This window comes from Camellia sinensis, chromosome 14 (assembly GCF_055761805.1).
Source record: "Camellia sinensis isolate YWXY chromosome 14, ASM5576180v1, whole genome shotgun sequence".
NCBI lineage: Eukaryota > Viridiplantae > Streptophyta > Magnoliopsida > Ericales > Theaceae > Camellia > Camellia sinensis.
This window is the reverse complement of record NC_138974.1, coordinates 142851316-142875193: the sequence shown is the minus strand read 5'-3', so window position 1 is coordinate 142875193 and position 23878 is coordinate 142851316. Positions and strand designations below refer to the sequence as shown.

Here is a 23878-nt window from a genome sequence, read left to right as displayed (position 1 = left end):
CAACGTGTCCGTGAATGTTCTCACAGAGGCAGAATGTTCATAAGAAGTGGTATGAAAGAGCACCTACAAAAGGGAAAAGAAGAGATATCCAGACTATGAAATGATGTTGAAGTGATGGAGGCTGAAGTTATTGAACTGAAAGCAAACTAAAACATCTTTAAACCAAGATCAAGATAAACAAATAAAGGCTGATGGACTTCCATTAATTTATTTAAAAGGTTCCCATCGTATACATAGAAAAGGTTCCCATCGTATACATAGAAAAGTATGTAAAAGGTCTTAATTAATGTCCTCAATTTAATTAATCTCAATTATGGCATGACATATCACATTAATTTCTGTACATAACAAAAGGTTCCCATCGTATACATTCTGCTCATTGAAAGTCTATTAATTGTTTTCACCCAAATCTCATCCTAGGCCTAGACCATAGGAAAGACTTAACTGCTTTGATATTGAGTGATAAGTATGTAAGAGTTGAATTGGAGTGCAACTACTCTGCATTTATAGTTGATGGGTAGAACTTTGTACCCATTGTCTTTGATCTTTGAACATGAAACACATACAGTAAACATATTTGAACAAAGACCTCTAGTGAGAACCCATCATAAGCATCAGCACTTCAAAGGTTGCATTATTATTACACATCAACATAGAACTCAAAAATGTTAATATTCATACATATATGTGTGTATATAGACACATAAGAGGGGAACAAATGAGAATTAAGTTACCAACACTAAACAAATAGTCGATTTAATCAAACTTCCATAACATCGCTAACTTCTATATAAACAAATAAATAATCACCTACAAAATCAAGGAGGTCTCAAATGCATGCTATATGAAAGCAAGTAAAAGCAGTTTGTGAACTTAAATAAACAGTGAGCAATGGTGGTACAAATAATAACCTTGATGTAATAATTAATAATTATCAGATCAAGAACCTAACCTCTAATTCAGATATGTAGGCTTCATTTTCCTCATGTTTGGATTTCAGGATATCTGGAAGCCCGAACTTTTCCCTGAAATAGCATAGATAAAAAAATGTCTTCAGGTCTCTTATATATATATATATATATGTGTGTGTGTCATGCTGGAGAGAACAAAACAAAACCAAAATAAAAATGAAGGATTGCAATCATGTGTAGCACCCATATAAAATGAACTAAACAATGCCAATGCTCAGCATCCATATGAACTTAAGTTAGTACCAAAAGGGTAATATAGAAGAAACAATTGACATATCAAACTATACCATAAAATAACTGAACATGAGAGATGGCCTCAGCTCCAATTGATATTTAACCTGCAATTCCAGAGTTTGCTCATCAAGAGAGGACTTCAAGGTCTGAACATGAGCCCATTTAATATGCATGCCTATCTTAGTACATATATATAGCATTTAGAATGTGGCCTCATTGGAGTATGAGCCAAAATATCATTAACTAAATTTCTCTCTAAAAATTGGTCTCTAGAATACACTCCCATGCTCAACAATTGCTGAGCATTATTCATTTAAATGCACATTTTGATTGTAGAGAAGCCATTGACAATCAAAATTGGATGACAACATTCAATACTTTCTATGCTATCCAATGACATAACTGCAACCTATAAAGAGTATTCCAGGAAGAGAAGCAAAGAGAATGTACACATGAATAACGACTTGGCCAAAAGGTGATCAAAAAGAAAATAGACTTATAATTCAAATGTCATCATAACAAATTAACAATCATTATCTTCATTGCCACCAATCATTGTCAATTCCGTCTTTCCTATCCACAATGCAAATCTTGATTAGCCTTCCTAGTCTACTGTTTACAACAAATTCAGACTCTAGCAGAAGCAATCCAACTCCCTTTGATTCTTGCTACATGAAAAGAACATTGATGTTAAAATGATATTGAAAAGAACATTATTACTCCTGCTCTACCAGAAGCAATCCAATGTAAGTTGATGTTAAAATGATATTGAAAAGAACATTATTACTCCTGCTCTACCAGAAGCAATCCAACTCCCTTTGATTCTTGCTACATGTATGGAATATATTAAGAAGTGAACATGAAAATTATTTAATAATGTTTTTGACCATGGAAAAGATTAGGAGTGACTCACCAACACCCTTACAAACACCCGATATTTATGCATATGCTCAAAGCATAGAATAATAATAATAATAAATAAATAAAACATTTAAACAGTAGGAGATACTAACCTTCACCAAGAGCTTGCATTCCAAATTGTTTGGTATTGGACGCCTGTGATCCATTGTCCGCTACAATAGGAGATTCTTGAGATTTTACAAAAGATGCCTATTGACATGAATTATGGTGTTTAAATAGAGTTTCCATCTTGTAGAACAAGGGAAAATTTAAAGCAGTTCAAAAAATGGTAGATGTGCTGAATTAAAGATCTTTCTCCCAAAATATGATTTTCCACACACTAGACTAGAGCCACAATTATGATTTTCTTCTTCCTTTCTCCCAAAAGAAGGCATAACTACCGAATCCAAAAGAAAGTGTGAGCCAATTTGCATGTCAGGTATATAAGGTTATCATTCATATACCAGCATCTAAATTGATTGAAATGTGAATCAAATGAGCTAATGAGCATATGGCTCATCCCCACTAAATGGCAGTTATAGTAGTACCTGATTTCCAAACATAGCACATCACCATAAAATTTTCCACACACTATTTAGGTTATTGAAAGTAACCAAATTACAGGCATTTCGAAATTATGAAACAACATATATGGATAGGGAATAGAAAACAGGTTTCTCTAATCACATGGCATGCAAAAGACATCACAAATACATGGAACTTGAGGCACACAAGAGCATGAGGTGCAGTGTAGTAAGAAACTAACCTGACAATTTCCATCTCCATGAACCATAAACTCCACCAACTCATATAACTGCAATCTGAAGAAGAACAGACATCTCCAGCATCAAAAACTATATATATGAAATAAAAATCCCACAGCTGCAAAAAAAAAAAAAAAAAAAAAAAATTAATAATAATAATAATAAAAATAAGTAAATAAATAAATAAAGAAAGGCAAAAGAGACAAAGATGCATATATCTTTTCTTCTCTGGACGAGGGGAAGGGGAGCTTTTGTCCAGTCCTAAAACAATAGCTGAATACCTGTCCAATAATCTTTGATGGTCTAAAGTTGCTTCATCAACAGAACGTATTTCTCCATTAGTTCTAACGACATGCTGCACAAATACAGCAACATAATAGTGAGTTTATTTATAACAAGTCATCACTAAACCATAGCAGATAGAAGCACATATCACTAAACCATAGCATTAGATATTGTTGTATTTCTTTATGTAGAATGGAGCTGTTTACTGTTTTTGTGTTGGTACCTCAAATATGGAACTGGTTAGGTTAAACTCTGGTGGTCTGTCTACACATTCTACTGGAGTGTCATGTGATCTGCTGTGTAAATCTATCCAGGTGCCGTGTCCGCCTGCTGTTAATGTCTATAAATTCTGGTTTGTGTTGTGTTTGCTTTAGTTTAGCTGCTATGAATAGCTGCCCAGGTGCTGTGTGGGAGTGTGTCTTTGCCTTGCTGCTGTTGATTCTGCCTTGCTGCTGCTAGCTCTGTTTTGCTGCCGAGTGTTTTGATGGTTATGGAAATTGTGATGTCAAGTACACGTAAAACTCTATAGTGCAACTCATAAACTAATAATGGGGCTTTTAGTTATTATTTAACACAATAGTCTATGGCTGCTATCCTGACTTGTAGAAACACTAACTTAAAATATTTGAAGTCTCCAATGTATTTTTTCCACCATCAGATCTATATATAGCTAAAACTTGAAATATGCTTCATATCAAGCACTATAATACATTGTCTACATAAAGAGATTGGCTAGAGAGAGATCATGAAAACCTTAAAATTAGGATCATTTCTTCTTGTATTGATCACATTTCTTGTAACATATTTCTTCTTCAACTCTTTGATCTTGCTTCCATGTTCTCAACTCAAAGTTCTGTGGCTGCTATCAGAAGGTGGGCTGAAGACCAACATGGATCCAATTTGCTTGTGCCTAAGCTATAATGGTTTAATGTTGCCCCTTCCAAAACCCAGTTTTTTGGCTGGTTCGCTTGGTAATGGAGGGTGAAAACAGCCGTCTCTTCATCTCTTGCATCAATAGAAAAACAATAACCACTTTGATTGTTACTAGTATAAATGTTTGGATTACCATATCGATATGACACATACATAGAATCAATAAATCCAAAGCCAGATATTTTACAGTCATAAAACCAAATATACATAGAATCAATAAATCCAAAATGAAATCTCGAAGTGATTATATATTCCTCACCACTTGTAGAATCCTAAACTTACTTGTAGAATCCTAAACTTACTTGCAATACCCATTGAGTTGGAAGGTATTGCAAGTTCCCATGAAAGTAATGTTATCACTTGGCAAATAATGGTCATACCCAAAAGAAACCTTCTCTTGGTTGTTCACTGTGTCTTACAAGGTGACACAGCTGATAATATGCAGGATCTTCCTCCCTTAATTTCTTCAGTATCCTCATCAGCTTTCTTGGCATTTCAGTATCACGCTCACACAGATTAACTTGATTTTCAAGATTTAACCCAAAAAAAAAAAAAAAAAAGGAAGAATGAATACAGCATCAGGGGAGGTCAGTTACAGCATATAAGAAAAGCAGCAGGAAAAAAAAAAGGCCTTCTAAGTATCGCTAGATGTACTTCACAAATTTAGAAGAGTCCATGTAGCATACAAAGCAACTACAGTCTATGTGGCATAAAATAACCTGAAGAAGAAGGGAATAAAACAAAGGAGAAAAATGGAACACAATTCAAACCACTATAGTAGTATCCTAATTCAAAAGCAATGGTCTCTTCCATCACATAGCAGTTTTATCTGCAGAACTATCTGCATAAGATCCTGCCTTTTACCATTGAAATGAACATCATTACGATCCGTAGCCCACTCAAACTCAAACTGACTGACACTAACACATATAAAGCAAACTGAAACATTCCCTTCATACACACCTAGCATACTGAATCCTACATGAATTGCAAATACAGTAAAGTCCTTAACTCTTACATTATACCTTCTTTAACTTCCTTCCCACATCTTGAGTACTATTATAGTTTCTCATGTTTACTCAAAACTTCAAGAATTTTTTTCATTTTGAAGGTCCAAGCTATATATAGTGGTGACACATAGGTTATGAAAGCTTATTCTAGTCTTGCCTTGCATCATCGAGACAAAGCAGAATTTAAATCCCTCAAAGCTTAAAAAAGGCATAGAAAAAAGGTGCACATCCACAGAGTCTCAGGAGAACACATTATATGAATTGTATGTATTTATCACATTTCATTAAAATTCATATCCTAAAGGAGAAAAATGAAATGGAGATTGAAAAGGCAGCACATAGATATATTTCCAGAATGAACAAAATCCCTCTTTACCTTTTGAGAATCCAGCGACTATTACTGTTGCCATATCTCCAGAATGATAACCCAGGAACTTGTGAAAGCAGGGATTCAATGACCCCTGCAGGAACTATTTTGTTCACTGTCCCCATTTCATTTCCCACTGGTTGACTATCAAAATCTCGCCAAAACTTAATAACATGGAGACTCTCCTCTTCAGTTGATCTCTGCACAACAATTCTGGATGCATAACCCTTCTCTCTCATTTGAAGGCATATTTCTGAGGGATTGTTTGCTGTAAGGGTAACCATATACAACCAGCCCCTGTCAGACAAAAGTTTGTCAGCAATGGGCAATATTTTATCAATAACACTCCAACCATTCTCTCCTCCAGCCCAAGCCGAGGCAATCCCTTCACGACCCACTACATCTTCAGGTGTTGGCACATAAGGTGGATTCACAACCATCACATCCACCAATCCTTATAATCGCTTCTCCAGTCCTGCCTGGTCGTTATAGACTTCTAGTGGACAATGAGAAAATTTCAGAGATTCCAGTTTGTTATGGCAATTTATGCCGGAACAAAAATATTAATGTGGCCTAAACTACAGAGTGCAGAAATTGGAAAGTAAACATTACTGATATCAAGCAAGTGATCAATAGCATAGAAATATTTACTATTATCTGCATCCCTATATGATCGTTAAACAAACTTCCAATTTTGAAAAAATAAAAGTGGCCAACACAAGAAACATGTATTATTACTTTTTTGTTACATTAACAAATTACTCCAAATTCCAATAATTAGCACTATTCCTTTTCCTCACAACAACAACAAGAAGCATGTTTTATAGCATGAGATGGGTTTAACTACATAGGTCCAATTTGTTTCCACTTAATTGCACCTTATTTAGAGTAAAATTTGAATTCACATGCTAAGTAGTTGTACTTCAAAAGGTAGAAACTTTTCAAGTTTTCATTTTATTTTCTTTTTCAACTTAAAAATCTCAAAATACTAACGTTGGTTTTTTGAAACTTTTTTTTTTTTAAAAGATTCTATCGAAGCAACACTTATATAGCCAATATACAACACAATTGCTTCTCAAATCTAAACGAAATCGCTTGTCACTTCAGCAGCATATTGTGCCTTATGTTGAAAACCCCTCCCATTTCTTATGCATCTTCTAACCTCTAACTTCGTATTTTAGATGTTCAAAATTGAATGTTTAATTTTGAACTTCTAATCAGCAGCATTTACAAGTTAAACCTAAGATCATCAGCTAAACAGTTTGGGGAAATGCAGTGTCCTCTTAGATTTATAATACAAAATTAAAACTTTTAAATCAATTCAAGGTTAAAAGGGCAGTTAGGATTACCAGGAGAGCCAAAAGTATAACAACCAATCCGAACAAATAGTATGCTTAATCTGCAATTAAAAATTTGACAAAAGTTAGAGCCCTAGCAACAACTTCATGCACATGAACTGTAATACTAATCAATTGAAGGTTTTTCACTTTGGCATTTTATCAAACACTTGGTGAATATACTATATAACCCAATTTCAACATAACCCATTTCCCTGAACCACCCATCAATGAAAATATCTTATTTAGCATATCAAATTCTCATTAAAAAAAATTAACATCAATCAATTAAGCCCTAAAAGAACAAAAAAAAGTTGACATAAAGACAGAGCGAGAGAGATCAGAAATAGATGGAGAGAGAGAGAGAGAGAGAGAGACGCGCACACACATACCAGAAACACACATACCAGAAAGACAGAGCGAGAGAGATCAGAAATAGAACCCCATGACTTATCAGAAGTCGCATTGTCTACAGCTGAAACCACATTCAACTCAGGATTCAGGGCCACAGGATTTTGGCCTCTGCCTCCCCTTCCTCCACGACCACCTGACCCAGATCGACCTCCAATAGGTGTGTAAACCTTCGAATCAGCCATACCACCACCAACTCCATGAGAATGGACACTCCCAGCCATCGGAAGGGCATCAAGCTTCGATACCAGATTTCTCGCCCTAGCAAAAAAGAGGCTGTCTGGGATATACTTATTCGCGATCTACAACAGCTTCCTCACTCCCCTCCATTTCTACGATGTCTGACCACCGAGATTGGAGAAGATTTAGGGCAGAAGCTGTTAGGGTTGAAGTTTCCTCCTGGATAAGATCACACGGGATCAGATCCTCCCGATCCACACCAGACATGGAAGCCTTCATACGATTAAGCTCCTGTGCAACCTCCACCAAAGCTAACCCCAACGATGCAACCCCTTTCTCTCTTTCATTCATCGCCAGAATATCACTCGTCAACCCTTCCATAGATTCCACAAAGGAAGAAGGGATACACAAGGCTACTCACTGGAACACAATTTTTTTTTATTTTTTTTTTTCTGTTTCCCAGGTACAAAACGACGTCGTTTTTTGATTGGTGACCAAATTTTTTTTGTCGCCAAAAAAATTTATTTCCCCCCTCCATGTTTCAAATTTCCCTCCACAAACTTTTGGCGACCAAAAGACCAAATTAGTCGCAGAAAAAGTACTTTCGCCGACAAACTTTTTTAGTCGCCAAATCTCAATCAACGGCGACTAAAATATCGGTCGCTAAAAATACAAATTTGGCGACTAATTTTTTTTGGTTACTGAAAATAAATTTTTGGCGACCAAAAATTTGGTCGCCAAAAAATATGTGACCTTCCGCGACCAAATTTGTAGTTAGTCGGGAAAAGTATACAACTTTCTACGACCAACTCATTTTTTGGTCGCCAAAATATAACCTTCTGCGACCAATAATATTTGGTCGCCAAAAACAACGATCATTCGCGACTAATTAATATTTGGTCGCCAAATGTCATTTTTTTGCGACTAAAATTTTTTTGGTCGGCAAAAGTGGTCGCCAAATGTGTAAATTCTTGTAGTGAGTACTACTAAGAGAAATCTTACTTTTTATTATTTTTATTTATTTATCTAATGATACGATTCTGTAGGAAGTAACAGAAACTTCCTTTAATCTAATGATATTATGTCAAATGAAAACAATCAAAACCAGAAAGAATATGAGACATCAAAATAAAAAATAAAAAATCGACAGCCGAGTCTTACATAATAGTAATACTATGTGCTCTCCCACTGTTACTGTTACTGTCCTTTCCTTTTGGTTTTGGGCACATCCAGAATACACAATGACCAAAAGAGAGGCAAGAGCGTGCAAGCTGCCTGTACAATAAGGCCACGTGACAAGCCTGAAAAATCATTCCCCATCACCCCAACATATGATGTAAGTGCAACACCCAAGTATCCACTCACTGTAAATGCAAGAGCAATGGAAGACGTGAGAAATGCCATTAGAGATCCCTCACAGCCTGGTGGGCAAAGCTGTGCCACAAGAACACTAAATGGTAGAATCTTGAAAAAACACATAACTTCAAGTAAGCCTGAGAAGACCACAACATACACCGAATCTGGCATCCCCATCCTTCGATATATCCCTTTCACAAACAAAACATCTGACACCATGAAAACAGTCATAGTCGATTGAATGGTTGAGATTAGTTTCTTCAGTGGAACGAACGTCAGGTGCTGATTATATGCGACACCCCAGAGCAACATTGCTACCTGTCCAAACACCTTAGAGACCCCCAATACAGAAGAGTCAATCTCCAAATGTTGCGTCTGATAAAAAACATGGTGCCTGTTAAGGCTGGAATTATGGCATAAGACAGTGCAAACCAGGTTATTAAGTGAGCAATTTCAGGTTTCCGCAATGCAACTAGGAGCTCTGAAAGCAGCTTTCTGATCCCGACGTTTGATGGACTCTTAGGGAGATTAGGTGAACTTTCACAAATCAAAACTGTTATAAAAAAACTACAGAGCAAGGATTACGCCAAACCAAAAGAACATTGCCTGGGGGGAGAATCGGTCAACAGCAACACCACCAAGCATGTTTCCGAGGACTCCACCAATGGAGGAGGCTATCCAAACAAAGGACTGCAGCTCACCTGATGAAGACATCTAGGAGTTCTTGGAAGAGGAACTGGGCTGTTTTCCAGTCTCTGCAACAATAGCATCATTTGCAACCTCAACTATTGAAGCACCAAAGTTCCCAAGGAGGAGATATAGGATGATTTTAAAGAATGAGATATTGGAGAAGGAATAACAATGGCAATCCAGGACACTGCTTGTAAGAAAGTTGCACCAACATATGAATTGTATAAATTAGCAAAAAATAAATTTAGATAGCAAAGGCTTTAGCAGAGCAGCGTAAAAAAAAAAAATTCTTTTGTCAGACGTGTTTTTCAGCATCAGTTTTAGTTGTCAATACCACGAGAAGACCATGTAGGATTCACAATGCAGTTCCAAAATCAACTAAACACTGTTTGAATGATAAAGATCCAGTTATTGCCATCCTTTTTTCAAGAAAGGAAGGCAATAAGAGATCTCAAACTCACATTTTTCATTTGTTTTCTTTGGTAAGCAAATTACAGACAAATCAAACCTGCAAAAGACCAAGGATGCCTAAGAAGTGGACATCCTTTTGTGCTCCCATTTTAAGCCAATACAATATTGAGATTTTTTACAGCCCAACAAGACATTATTTTCATAAGTCTGACCATAATAGCAAAACCAATGCCATACATAACCACTCAAGTATTTAGTTTTGTCGTAAGTAACCATATTTTATTAAATTGGATAATTTGTTATTAGAGTACTATCATTTTGTTTGTGGGTATTATGAAAGTTTGAGATATATCTGTAGTGAGTAAAATCCATTTTACACCCTGTTATGGCATCGAACCACTTCACCCCCTCACACTTACGAGCTCCACTCTATACAGGAGCACTTTATATTTGACTTCTCTACACCTATTCTTTGCACTTGGATATATACTCTATCATCAGGATCTTGCAATTCATCTATTCACAATTTATCAACAATCGATATGAATATATGGGCGAATATGTTTTTGGGATAGAAACTGTGGTAAATCGGATGATTCACAATCGATTCGCGATTTGATTTACTTTTACGATTCATGCCGTCATGACCCAACCCCAGGGGCTCAGGGCTAGAATCGCAACTTACTAATAAATTCTAATCTTAATAAATTAAATGGCGCAGGCGGAGGCAAAAGGAAATAAAAATAATTAAACAGAAAATTTACTTCAATTTACTATTTTAATAAGAGAAAATAGGCTTTTATTATTTTATTATTCAGTGACCTGCCCTAAGTAAAAACAAAAGGAAACAAAAATAAAATAAATAAAGAAAAAAAAAAGAAAAGAAAAACGAAACAAAACAAAATAATGGTTCAACATCAAATTTCGTGTGAGTTCCACTACGTGAGGTTATGGGTCTCCCTTACATCTCGTCACCTGAAAGAGTAACAGCTATAAGCACACAACAAAGTGACAAATATTATGCCAAGAGTATAGGGAATACAAAATAACCATGGATAGCTATTCAAGCTAAAATAGTAACATAACTTAATTTGAATAAACGAATGATTTGAAGTGGCAAAAACTGAAACACATAAATTATGTAATTAAATAACAATAACCACGGTACAGAACAAAACAGAACAGAGGTTACAAAAGTGACAATCAGAACAGAGGTTAATAGATCCATGACAAACAGAGGACCACAAAGTGGCCAAACAGAGGCTAATGGTTATTTAAGTCCCCTAAGGCATGAGACTCCCGTGGTGATACTTACAAAATGTAATTGTTTATAAGGTCATAGTCAAATATGTTCTAAAATTTAAACAAACATATCCATGTATTTCATTTTAAACAAATAGAGTTTAGAAATTAATCTATGTAATTAAAATATTAATATAATTTATAAAACATGACTTGTATAAAATAAATTATAGTAAGTCAAAACATACGTAAAATATATTATGGTGACTCAAGATATAATATAACTCACCCTAATATTGACCCTTAGCCTTTTTTTATTTTTTATTTTTTTTCTTTATGCTGCTTCCAAGGCTCCTTCTCTTCTTCTCTCTTTTTTTTTTCTTCTTTGTTGGCCTTAACTCCCCCCCCCCCCCCCCCTATGTACACATGGCTGGCTGGGTGATGACTCACCCTTTAATGATGCCCTAAGTGATGAATTAGCTTCCCTCCCATAAGCCTAGAGTACAGATGGCCCAATTCCATTTCCCTAGCAATATTTGCAAATCTTTCTATTAATTGTTGCTTAATTAACGTGGAAATTGTTTATTATATTTGTTTTATTTTATTTTTATTTATTTATTTATTATCTTTAACTCTAATTTGGTCCAATTATAATTTTATATTTGTGTTAATTTGGCTCCAAATAATAATCTCTAATTAATCTTATATTTGATAACCCAATGCTAAATTAGGTTTATATATTTATTTATTTAATAATATATTATCTTATACAACCATAACTATATTTATATATAGCTATAAATATTTATGTGGTATTTAATTAAACACTTAGGGTGTCACATTTCTCTCCTCCTAAATAGAAGTTTGTCCCCAAACTCGACGTACCTTAATTTTCGAAGAAGTGTGAGTAGTTGGCTCGCATTTGACTTTCCATCTCCCATGTAGCTTCTTCGATACGATGATTTCGCCATAAGACTTTTACCAACGGTATGGTCTTGTTTCAGAGAACTTGATCACGACGATCGAGAATCTACACTGGTTGCTCTTCAAAAGAGAGATCCTCTTGAACTTCTAGGTTCTCATAATTAACAACATGTTCTGGACCTCAAAGATACCGTCGAAGCATTGAAACGTGAAACACATTATAGACATTGGATAGTTCAGCTGGTAGTGCAAGGCGATAGGCTATAGGACCAATCCTTTCAAGTATCTCGAATGGCCCGATGTAACGTGGGTTTAACTTTCCTCACTTTCCAAATCAGATAACTCCTCTTGTTGGTGAGATCTTAAGGAACACATGATCTCCTATTTGAAATTCCAAGTCCCATCTTCGTGTATCTGCATAGCTTTTCTGGTGGCCCTGAGCCGTGCAAATTTGTTATTGGATGAGTTGGATTTTCTCACTTGTGACTTGCACGATCTCGAGGCCTAACAGTTTCCTGTCCCCGACTTCTGTCTAGCATAGAGGTGATCGACATCTCCTTCTTTACAGAGCTTTGTACGGCACCATTCCAATGCTTGCCTGATAGCTGTTTTTATATGCGAATTCTACTAAAGGTAGGCGCTCATCCCAATTACCTTTGAGGTCCAACACGCATATATGTAACATGTCTTCCAAAGTTTAGATTGTTCTTTCGGTTTGCCTGTAACGATCCAAAATTTTTTCCTCGGCTCAAGCGGACCTGTGAGGCTTCTAGTACTTTTGCAATCTGCCCGAAATTCTGCGAGTTGTGAATTCTCTCTTGAGCGTAGGAGTGGTCGCTCGAGCGGCCGGTTTTGTTGGTCTGCGCGCTCGAGCACAAGATTGTGCAATCAAGCCGTCTACCTGGTTGAGTTTGAATTTTTGAGACTAGTGGGATTGTTTTTGAGCTCTTATTATTGTGTTTGGAGCCTCCCTATTTTATTTTCGGAAATTAATCGAAGTGGTAACATGATGGCAAAGTAAGATTAGATCAAAAACTTAAATTCGGATAATTTTCCAAGGAACAGCCGTCACTCTTTTGTTCTTTTTTTTATTCTATACTTTGAATTTGGGTGTTAGCCTAGAACCATTGGAAAGCTTGTTTCCAGGGCTTCAATTTGGACACAAGAACGATCTAAAATGGAGCCTGGATGAGAGAGTTATGCCCGTTTGAAGTTTTAGTATCTATGCTAGAAGCAAGTACGCTCGAGCGTGGAAAGCAACGCTTGAGCAGACTGCGCGAATTCAACAAGCTTAAAAGCACTTTTGTAGATCATTCTTCACACCTTTTATTTTCTCTCTGCATTCCTTCCGGCTTATGAATGGTCAAGCGTGTGACTCATGGAGATGACTTGTTATTGGATCTGGTATTTGATATGAAATTAATTGAAAGAATGAAATGGTAATTGGATTAGGGATTGGTGATGATGCACTCAATGGATTGCTTGTGATTATAATGGAAGATTTTGAGTTTTGTTCTGTAAATAATTGAGAAATTGAATTAAAAAGGGATTGTTATTCTTGTGTTATGCTTGTATTCTATTTGGTAATGCAAACGTTAATGTGAGGTAATTGTTGGAGAAGTTGGAGTGAGTGTATGAGGATTGTCTTTTTGAACATAAAGGAAATTGGATTTTGACATTAAGGAGTTATAGTGATTGAAACTAGTATAAGGGGAAAATGGAAATGAAACAGGGAATATTTTGGAATTGGGTAAAAATTTAAAATGATGTTGTTCCTTGAACATAATTGTTTTTAAAGAGGATTTATGGTCTTTCTAATGATGTGGGATAATTTTCATGACTATAAATTTTTCCTTAAATGTTCAAAGAAATTTTTGAGAAAAAGATATTCTACGTACAACATTTGAGCTTACAAAATATCACCCTACTCTATGGTATCACTTTGCATGCATGATCATTTCTATCTGTGTGTTAGTTATTGTTATAGAACTACGAGATCCATACTGGGCATTAGTGCTCACCCATTGTTGTTTATCTTTTTACAGGAAGAAAGTTTGGATTCTTTGATTGAAGAGTTATGGAGTCCTTGAGTCCCTTTGTATAACTTCATAGTAGATGTAAGGGAAATGGATCTTGTATTTGTATTTATTTATTTGTAGCTTCACAGTAGGAGGTTGGCATGTATTGTTGTCATTATAATATTCATTAAGAGAGAGAGAGAGAGAGAGAGAGAGAGAGAGAGAGAGAGAGAGAACTTGTATGATTGTATTTCTATTACTCAATAGTAATAGATATTTGTAAAAAAAAAAAAAATTTACCTAAATTAAAGGCTTTGGTAATGTTTTCGTATAATTAAAACTTGGGGCGTTACATTGCCTATCAGTTTGCGGGTGATAAGCAGTGCTAAACTTCAGTGCAGTCCCCAAACCCTCCTGCAATTTGTTCCAGAAGTGAGACACGAAGCAGGGGTCTCGGTCAGACACTTTTGAAACTAGGGTGCCATGCAAACGAATAATTTCCTTAATGTATAAGGTGGCAAACTTATTAAGGGAGTACATGATTTTGATTGGCAGAAAATGCACCAACTTCGTCAATTGGTCTATTATAAGCCATATTGCATCATTTTTTTAGAATGACTGAGGCAGCCCAACCACAAAGTCCATAGTGATGTGTTCCTATTCCCACTCAGGAATAGGGAGTGGTTTCAGCATTCCTACAGGTCTCTGATATTCTACTTTAACACGTTGATTATACAGACATTTAGAGATATGGCTTGCTACGTCTTTTTTCATTCCTGTCCACCAGTAGTGTTCCTTCAGATCATGGTACATTTTTGTGTTGCCAGAGTAGACTACAAATCTTGGGCTATGAGCTTCCACCAATATCTTCTTCTTGAGTTTTGGAATGTCGGGTACGCAAATTCGATTTCGAAATTTTAATATCCCATTGCCTATAGTGAAATCAGGATCAGGCGTATTCCTTTGCTCCTCGTACTTTTTCTTCAAAAGTTTATCTTCACATTAGCGTGCTTTAATTTCTTCAATCAATGTAGGTTCCACGGTTATGTTGGCAAGCAGTCCATTGATTTTGCAGGAAACGAGAGTACATGCCAAACTTCTGGTCGTCTTTCGGCTTAGTGCGTCTGCCACCACATTAGCTTTGCCTGGATGGTTATGGATCTCTACATCATAGTCTTTCATAAATTCTAGCCACCGCCGTTGCCTCATATTCAGTTCTTTCTGTGTGAACAGATATTCAAGACTCTTGTGATCAATGTAAATCTCGCAGGTTGCACCATAGAGATAATGACGCCAGATCTTGAGAGCGAAAATCACTGCAGCTAATTCTAGATCATGAGTTGGGTAGTTCTTCTCGTGAGTCTTCAGTTGTCGCAAAGCATAAGCAATGAGTTTTCCGTTTTGCATAAGAACGCAACCCAAACCATTGTATGAAGCATCACTATAAATTACGAACCCATCTGCTCCTGTAAGGAGTGCTAGTATAGGAGCTGACACAAGTTGACTTTTTAATTCTTGGAAGCAACGCTCTTGTTTGTCAGTCTATTCAAAAGGTGTGTTCTTCTGAGTTAGCTAGGTCAAAGGTGATGCTATTTTTGAGAAATCTTGCGCGAAACGTCGATAATAGCCAACTAGACCTAAGAAACTTCGAACTTCAGACACATGAGTAGGTCGTGGCCAGTCCACGATTGCTGTAACTTTTTGGGGGTCAACTGAGATGCCATCTTTGTTAATGACGTGACCAAGGAAGTGTACATTAGTGATCCAAAATTCACATTTCTTCAACTTGGCATAAAGTTTGTGATCACGTAGTGTTTGTAGAACCGTTCGCAAGTGCTTCTCATGATCTTCCGGTGACTTGGAGTATATGAGAATGTCGTCGATGAAGACGATGATGAACTCATCAAGATAGGGTTTGAACACTCGGTTCATGAGGTCCATGAACGCTACTGGGGCATTTGTGACGCCAAATGGCATGATGAGAAACTTGTAGTGGCCGTAACGGGTCCTGAAGGTAGTCTTTTCGATGCTTTTTGTTTTGACTTTTAGTTGATGGTAGCCAGAACGCAAGTCACTTTTCGAGAATACTTGGGCACCTTGAAGTTGATCGAACAAGTCATCGATTCATTGCAGAGGGTACCGATTCTTGATGGTAGCCTTGTTTAGCTCCCGGTAATCGATGCATAATCTCATCATGCCATCCTTTTCTTCACGAACAATACTGGAGCTCCCTAGGATGAGGTACTAGGTCGAATGAAGCCTTTGTCTAGTAGTTCCTGGAGTTGAGTCTTCAGCTCTTTCAATTCTCCTATTGACATGCGGTAAGTGGCTTTGATACTGGTTGGGTACTAGGTTGAGTTTCAATGGTGAATTTGATTTCCTGATCAATTGGGGTACTAGGTAGATCTTCAGGAAAAACATCTGGAAATTCTCGTACTACGGGGATCGTATCAACGGTGGGGGCCTCTTTTTGTGTATCGATCACATAACAAATATAACTACCAGAATCCTTTCTTAGAAGTCGTTGAGCTGTCATGGAAGATATAATACAGGGAGGGTTAGAAACTCTAGTCCCATCAAAGACAAGCTCGGGTTGGTTTGGTAACCTACGGGAAACCTTTTTGGCTTTACAATCAATAGAGGCATGGTTTGCAGCCAGCCAATCCATACCTAAGATCACATCAAAGTTCCCAATGCGGAGGAGAATCAAGTCTACGCATAAGGTTTTGCCTTCTAAAGATATAGTACATGATCTGTATACCTCAATCCTACATGCATAATTACTAGAAGGAAAAGACACAGACAATATATATCCTAAAGGTTCAGGTGTTGATGCCAACTTGGCAGCAAAGTGTGGTGCAACAAAAGAATGACTTGGCCCAGAGTCAATGAGAACATGAGCTAAATGACCATAGATAGAAAGTATACTTGACACAACGTTTTCGGTAACTTCTGGTTTTCTAGGTACTAAGGCAAAAGCCCTTTCTTAGCATTTTTGGTCCTTCCTCTCTCCTCCAGGTCCTGCGGGTTTTCTGACTGGGCCAAAGGGGTTGGCTGTAGTATTGGTAAGCTTTGGACAATCTCTCAGCAAGTGGCTCATTAACCGCATTTAAAGCATGCTCCCGTGTCTCGATGGCATTGTCCCCAATAAGACCTTCCACATATAGGACAAGTTGGAATAGTGCCACCTCGGGGATTGGTAGGACCTTGATTGCTTGAATTAGTTGTGCCCGTATTTACCTTTTTGGGAGGCGCAATACTGGATCTTCTGTTGTATTTTTCCTAAAATTGCTTCTTTTGGCTTAGTTCCCCGAAACGCGAGGCTTTAATCCCCTTTTTCTGCAATGTACGCTCGGTCTACCACTTCTGCATAGGTTGACAGTTTCAAAACCTCAAGCCTATCTTTGATTTCAACATCCAATCCTGCTTCGAATTTTCTTGCTTTTCAAGCTTCGGTGGGGATGACATATGTTGCAAACCGAGCGAGTTGTGTGAACTTGCACTCGTATTCGGCAACTATCATGGTTCATTGCTTTAGATATATGAATTCTGACGCTTGTTGTTCCTGTAATGAATCTAGGAAGTATTTTCCATAAAATAATTCCAAGAATCTTGCCCAAGTCACAATTTATTCTTTCTTTAGGGTGAGAAGCCACCATTCCTGCGCATTATCTTTGAAAGTGAAAGTGGCAAAAGTTAGCTTCTGTCTTTCGGTGCAGGGTAAAGCGCGAAAAATCTTTTCCATGACTTTGACCCAAGCATCTGCTACCATTGGGTCTAGACAGGCAATAAATGTGGTGGGTTTTAGATCTTGGAACTATTTTATGGTAACCTGCTTTTCTTGCCGTTCCGGTATCCCATTGTTGATGTTAGTCTGCAAGATTTGCAAAAAGCTAGTAACCGCTCTTTCCATTTTTTTCCATCGATTCAATACCACTGACTGATGACTCGCTTCCATTACTATTATTGGCCATTCTACAAAGTAATAAATGAGACATTACATCCATAACGCAGCATATATATAAGCATGTATAACGCAATCTATATCTATATAAAATACCAACTTTACTATTTTTACAATTAATATTACATCTTTGTTCAAAAGTCAAAATATGTTAGTGTCTCATCCCTGTGGTACAACAAGAAAAAAACAAGGATTAGAGCATATCATGATTAGCACACAAAAAGGGTTTTCTTATACCAAATTTGGAGTGGTGGGTCAAATGGGTCAAACAACCACAGGAAGTAGTGTTGCATAAAAAGCTCAAATTCCCATCCTAACTAGACCACACCAAAACATATCCACGCTACCTGGACTGTGAAAATGGGGACATACTGTATGTATCCCAAAAATGCTCGATCAACAATCCAGCTGAGTGTCTCGATATATGATAGGTCATTACCAAAGTCAACATTTTGAATATTAATAATCTCTAACGGGTTAGGGATAGTGGTAAAAATGTAGTCCTCGGGATACACATTTTCCCTTGTTGTCACAAAACTGGGGGCAAAGGGCCTATGATGTAGTGTGAGCAGTCATGTCCCGGGGCAACGCCGAGGACACGAGTGGGTCTGAGAAAGCATCCGCGTATATAGGCACGGCTCTGCCTCCATAGTAAGTATGGGACATCAGTAGGATCAATCTGTATATAGATTGGCCGACCCATCAATTGGGCAAGGCTTGGATGCAGTCTTCTAATTATATCCTCTAAGTCTCCCTATCCTTCAGATGAGGCGGGGGCGGGGTGCTATGCTAAAATATCTTCCAAATTAATGGCCCCATACTCCTCCCAAAATGTCTCATCAAGGTTAATCCTGGACATTCCTACATTACCAGAACAAACGTGAGATTTTACATAAAAGGACTAACGTCGCAGATAATATTTATTATTTGTTTTATTATATGTATCTAGCTATATAGTTTTATTTATTTTTATCTATAACTTTTTGAATTTCCTGATCAAATTAAAATGGGTTTTTTTTTAATGAACCATTGCTCTGATACCACTTGTCATGACCCAACCCCAATGGTTTAAGGCTGGAATCACAACTTACTAATAAATTTTAATCTTAATAAATTAAATGGCGCAGACGGAGGCAAAAGGAAATAAAAATAATTAAACAGAAAATTTACTTCAATTTACTATTTTAATAAGAGAAAATACTTCTATAGGGCTTTTATTATTTTATTATTCAGTGACTGGTCTTGAGTAAAAACAAAAAGGAGCAAAAATAAAATAAATTAAGAAAAAAAAAATGGTTCAACATCAAATTTCGTGCGGGTTCCACTACGTGAGGTTATGGGTCTCCCTTATATCTCGTCATCTAAAAGGGTAATAACTATAAGCATACAGTAGAGTGAGAAATATTATGTCAAGAGTATAGGGAATACAAAATAACTATGGATAGTTATTTAAGCTAAAATAGTAACTGTAGACGTCCCCCGAACGCCCCGGGAGGATGTGTCCCGTTCTGTTCGTTTGTGGGTCTACTACAGTTCGGACTCAAATTGTCACGGTTCTTAATCTGAACGAAAGAGTCCAAATCCGGCAAATCGTTTTGAGAAAACAGATTTTTAGAAAGAAGTGCCAAACATGGACTGCTTTGTCAGATACAGAGTCGCCACCTAAATGTTTTATTTTTGGGAAAATTTAGGAAACCTTGACTCGTTTGTCTAAGGCCACGCGTCCGTCATCAGCAAAGTTGCCTCGGCTCGGGAGCTTGGGTACGATTTGGGAAGGTCAGCTATGAGCACCCCCTCTCGCCCGATCCGAAGATCGGCCTCTACTAACCATGATATCTTGTTTTTGAAAACACATGCGTTCTTATTCCGATTAATTAGATAGAATTACTATGTGATGCGCACAGCAAAACAAGTATAGACTAGATCGCTTAATTTGGAACGAAGTATTGCATATCCGTTTGTTTGGAAAACGATTTGACATTTGCTACTCACAAGTAGGCTAAAACACGGATTTCAACGAGTTGTTCCGGCTCAAACAATTCAACCTTCACCCACAGGCATTCAGGCAGGTATAACAACTAAGCATATAGCCAGATGGTAAGCATGCTGTCATGTAAACATTCACACTCATGCGAGATGCTAAAGCATAAATACTTACATCGTACTCCATGCCAAAACAATGAACTAGTTAGTAATCATGCATGATCCTAGTTCAAGTTAACAAATGGCTAATGCATCACATACAGAATGTCACTAGAATAGGCTTGGCTAATCTAAGGATGACATGTGAAATGCAACAACTCGATGCACGTATTCAAGTTTGAATTTGAAATACTATGCGGTTAGCATGATGCGCCGAGCCCAGTGCATGCAAGACTGATGAATGAATGCACGCATGCATAGCATAAGGTATGCTAAATTAAATATGCCCTAATACTAACCATCAAAAGCAGGTAAGTAAAAGGGAGAAAGAAGAAGGGGTTGGAAGACATGCACACACGCACCCACACTTATTACAAATTCTCCCTCGCTCGGAGGAACCAAAAGAATATACAAATTAATTAACCTACAAGCTAATTAATTAATTTACAAGCCACCTAATTAATTAACAAATCCATTAAGCTAAGGAAAGCAGTAAAAGGCCTCGGGAAGAGGGTCCAATGCATGCGTGCTCGAGTTTCGCTAGGAAATCCGTCGCCATGCACAAGCTGCCTCTGTTTTCCCTGCTCTACTCCTCTGAAAATTACACAAGTCCCAAGGTACACTCCATGAGCACTATGGAACACCACCGACCAAGTGGAAACATCACCGGCCAAAGGGAGTTGGTCATCGACCATTAATTAAGCTCTCGGCCATCCATATTTCGTCGGTCGGCACTAAGAATGGTCGACCGGCCAAAGCTTCCTGCAGAAACCTATTTTGACAGCAGCAGAGGGCAAAACATGGCATGGCAATGCAATTCAATCAATGTTTGCACCAACCACACTCCTTATCATGTTTATGACTCAAGGGAGTTTGGGGCTCGACCCTCGGACCACCAATCGCATATTTCAATGCGTGATGGCCAAAGAGGCCAAGTGTGCATTTTAATTTCAAATGCAATGCACACAAACAAACAAAGGCCCAATCTCTATCACTTGATCAAGAGACAAGGCATGCATGCTAGATGGAATGCAACCTAGGCATGCAAACTTGTATGCAACATGAGCATAGGCACAAGCAATGCATATTAGGCACACAACCTAAGCAATCAATCATGCAAGGCATGGAACAAGTATGCTAATGACAAGCATACAAGATGTAATGTGGGCATGTAAGTAGGCAAGGCATGTGACAACATGTTAGGCAACTTGACCAAAGAAATGCATGCCAAATGCAAGTGTGATTCAAGCATGCAAAGCAGGCGATAGGCCAAGCATGCAACAACATACAAGGTGGAATGGAGCAAGCATGCGACGATATGCAAGACATGCATGCAATAACATGTGAGGATGGTCTTACACTAATTTGGACAGCTCTCTACTAGGCCCAAAACAGTGGCCAAAGTGCTCAAAAATGAGGGACAAATGCATATACAAACATGCATGCAAGTTGGACCAACACTTAAGCACAAAAGAGGGACTTTTAAGCACACTTAAAAGGAGATGAACATGGACACATGGCATGCATATTATGCTCTGAAAATCATGTTAAGGATGGTGCCAAACCAACTAAACAAGACAAACAATGCATGCAAACAAGCCCAAAACTTAAGGTAAGCCAAAGAGGCATTGAACTACACTTGGCCAAACCAAACATGGCATGATTTGAACAACCAAAATCAGAGTTTTAGCATGTTAAAACAAAGCAAAAAACACATTGACATGGCATCCTAGAGACCTAAACATGATGGCATACGCAATGATACATTCATGGAGCATAAGACAACAACCTTTTAACACATTAAAGGGGCATCAAATGCAAGCATACAAACACACCACAAGGACTGAAATGGCATGGAAAGTGGTTCCAAACCACTGAAACAAAGCAAGGATGGCATGCTAGAGGGGTCAATGCTCAAGGCATACAAGAGAGGTTGCATGGTAGCTATACAAAGCAAAGCATGGACGACCCAAATGACCAAAAACAGACCTCAAGCACACTAAAACATGCATAAAAGCTTCTCAAAGCTAAGCCAAAACAAGTGAGCATAGTAGTCTAAATGCTATGCACATGTTAAGGCAAATCATGGCATTACAAGACATGTATGCAAGGCATGCATGGTGTGTCTAAACCAACTTAAAATAGTGCTATATCATGGCAAAATAAGCACAAATAACACTTAAGACATGGCCAACATGCACTTAAAAAATGGTGCTCACACATGTAACAAGCCCGCGGGGGACCTCGCTACAGCTCGGACTCGACTTTTTGCAGTCACGGTTCTAAGTCTGAACCAAAGAGTCCAAATCCGGCAAATCATTTTGAGAAAACAGATTTTGAAAGAAGTGCCAAACATGGACTGCTTTGCCAGATACAGAGTCGCCACCTAAATGTTTTTTAATGGGAAATTTAGGAAACCCTGACTCGGTGCCAAAGGCCACGTGTCCGTCATCACCAAAGTTGCCTCGGCTCGGGAACTTGGGTACGATTAGGGAAGGTCACTTCGTGAGCACCCCCGCTCGCCCGATCAAAGATCGGCCTCTACTAACCATGATATCTAGTTTTGAAAACATTGTATGTTCTTATTCCGGTTTATTAGCCTAGGTTACTATGTGATGCGCACAGCATACAAGTATAGACTGGATCGCCCGAATTGGAACAAAACACTTCATGTTTATTTTTTTGAAAGATGGTTTGCTACTCGCAAGTAGGCTTGAAATGCAGATTTTGCCACCCGCAGATGGGCTTAGGAAAGATGGTTTTGCCACTATCTAGTGGGTTTAAAACACACAGTGAATGAATTGTTCCAATCCAAATAACCCAACCTTCACCCACAGGCACTCAGGCAGTTATATCACATAAGCACATAGCCTCATGGTAAGCATGCTATTCATGGCAGTCACTCACACGCATGCAAGGATGCTAAAGCATAAAGCTTACCGAGTACTCCAAGCCAAAACAGAATTTACATTAGAAATCATGCATGAATCCTAAGTATAGAAATGCCTAATGCAACACATGCAAAATGCAACTATAGCAGGCTCGGCTATTCTAAACATGGCATATGAAATGCTACAACTAACATGTATTCAATTTGGAATTGAAAGTACGATGCAGTTAATATGATGCGCCGAGCCCGGTGCATGCAAAACAGATGAATGATGCAAACATGCTGTCATACTGTATGCTAATTGAAATATGCCCTAATCTAACCATCATAAGCGGATAAATAAAAGGGAAGAAAGACGTGGGGTTGGAAGACATACATCACACTCACCCACACTTATTACAATTATGCCCTCGCGCAGAGGGTCCGAATAAATAATACAGTCCCGAATAAAAGAATATTACAGTCCAAATAATACAGAAATTCCTAATTAATTTAACAAATTAACTAAGAAAGCTGTAAAACTGGCGTGCAAGCCAGGGACTGCCTTGCTTCTGATGAATGATGTATGTTTAGGCTGCCTTGCGCGGAAATCCACCGAGATGCCCTAATTAGCCTCTGTTTAGCAGTTATCCTTGAAAAGCGTGCCAAGTCCCGGAAAGTTGCTGATTCTTCATTTTGCTGCAACAGAGAGCAGGAAAGGGGCATAGCAATGTATTTTCACAAATATATGCATGCCTTGATCCTCTTGCCACCAATCACGCATACCGAGGCATGATGGCCGAGGAGTCGAATTGCACAATTTAATATAGGATGAATGCACATGAAGACGGCTAAAACCTAACTCCATCA

General features: G+C 37.9%; 2 protein-coding genes and 1 pseudogene across 7 annotated transcripts; all 3 read right to left on the bottom strand.

Moving 5' to 3' along the window:
* Positions 1-587: 587 nt before the first annotated feature.
* LOC145806766 (uncharacterized) lies at positions 588-7772 on the bottom strand. 6 transcript variants are annotated; one of them, XM_082904574.1, is made up of 8 exons: positions 7194-7772; positions 6814-6863; positions 5474-5960; positions 3151-3224; positions 2872-2987; positions 2219-2278; positions 1259-1309; positions 588-1025 (listed from the first exon to the last, which is right to left on the bottom strand). In XM_082904574.1, the coding sequence occupies exons 3-4, from the start codon at positions 5902-5904 to the stop codon at positions 3173-3175; spliced, it is 483 nt and encodes a 160-aa protein (XP_082760700.1). In that variant the 5' UTR covers positions 5905-5960; positions 6814-6863; positions 7194-7772; the 3' UTR covers positions 588-1025; positions 1259-1309; positions 2219-2278; positions 2872-2987; positions 3151-3172. The 6 variants fall into 6 exon arrangements, with proteins under 6 accessions (XP_082760700.1, XP_082760697.1, XP_082760695.1 ...); XM_082904571.1 differs by having other exon boundaries at positions 589-1025; positions 2219-2315; XM_082904569.1 differs by having other exon boundaries at positions 590-1025; positions 2219-2315; positions 2872-2926.
* An 817-nt stretch (positions 7773-8589) lies between these two features.
* Positions 8590-15974, bottom strand: LOC145807356 (putative folate-biopterin transporter 7 pseudogene; annotated as a pseudogene).
* A 367-nt stretch (positions 15975-16341) lies between these two features.
* On the bottom strand, positions 16342-18007 carry LOC145807355 (uncharacterized). The gene is made up of 2 exons (XM_082905345.1): positions 17935-18007; positions 16342-16934 (listed from the first exon to the last, which is right to left on the bottom strand). The coding sequence occupies exons 1-2, from the start codon at positions 18005-18007 to the stop codon at positions 16342-16344; spliced, it is 666 nt and encodes a 221-aa protein (XP_082761471.1).
* Positions 18008-23878: the final 5871 nt, after the last annotated feature.

Coding starts and splice junctions, on each gene's coding strand:
- LOC145806766 (XM_082904574.1), bottom strand. CDS start 5,904: ATGGTTGTGAATCCACCTTATGTGCCAACACCTGAAGATGTAGTGGGT. Junction 3,225..5,473: donor AGTCGCTGGATTCTCAAAAG/GTAAAGAGGGAT, acceptor GTATTTGTGCAG/CATGTCGTTAGAACTAATGG.
- LOC145807355 (XM_082905345.1), bottom strand. CDS start 18,007: ATGGCCAATAATAGTAATGGAAGCGAGTCATCAGTCAGTGGTATTGAA. Junction 16,935..17,934: donor GGAAAAAAATGGAAAGAGCG/GTTACTAGCTTT, acceptor ATGGTCATTTAG/CTCATGTTCTCATTGACTCT.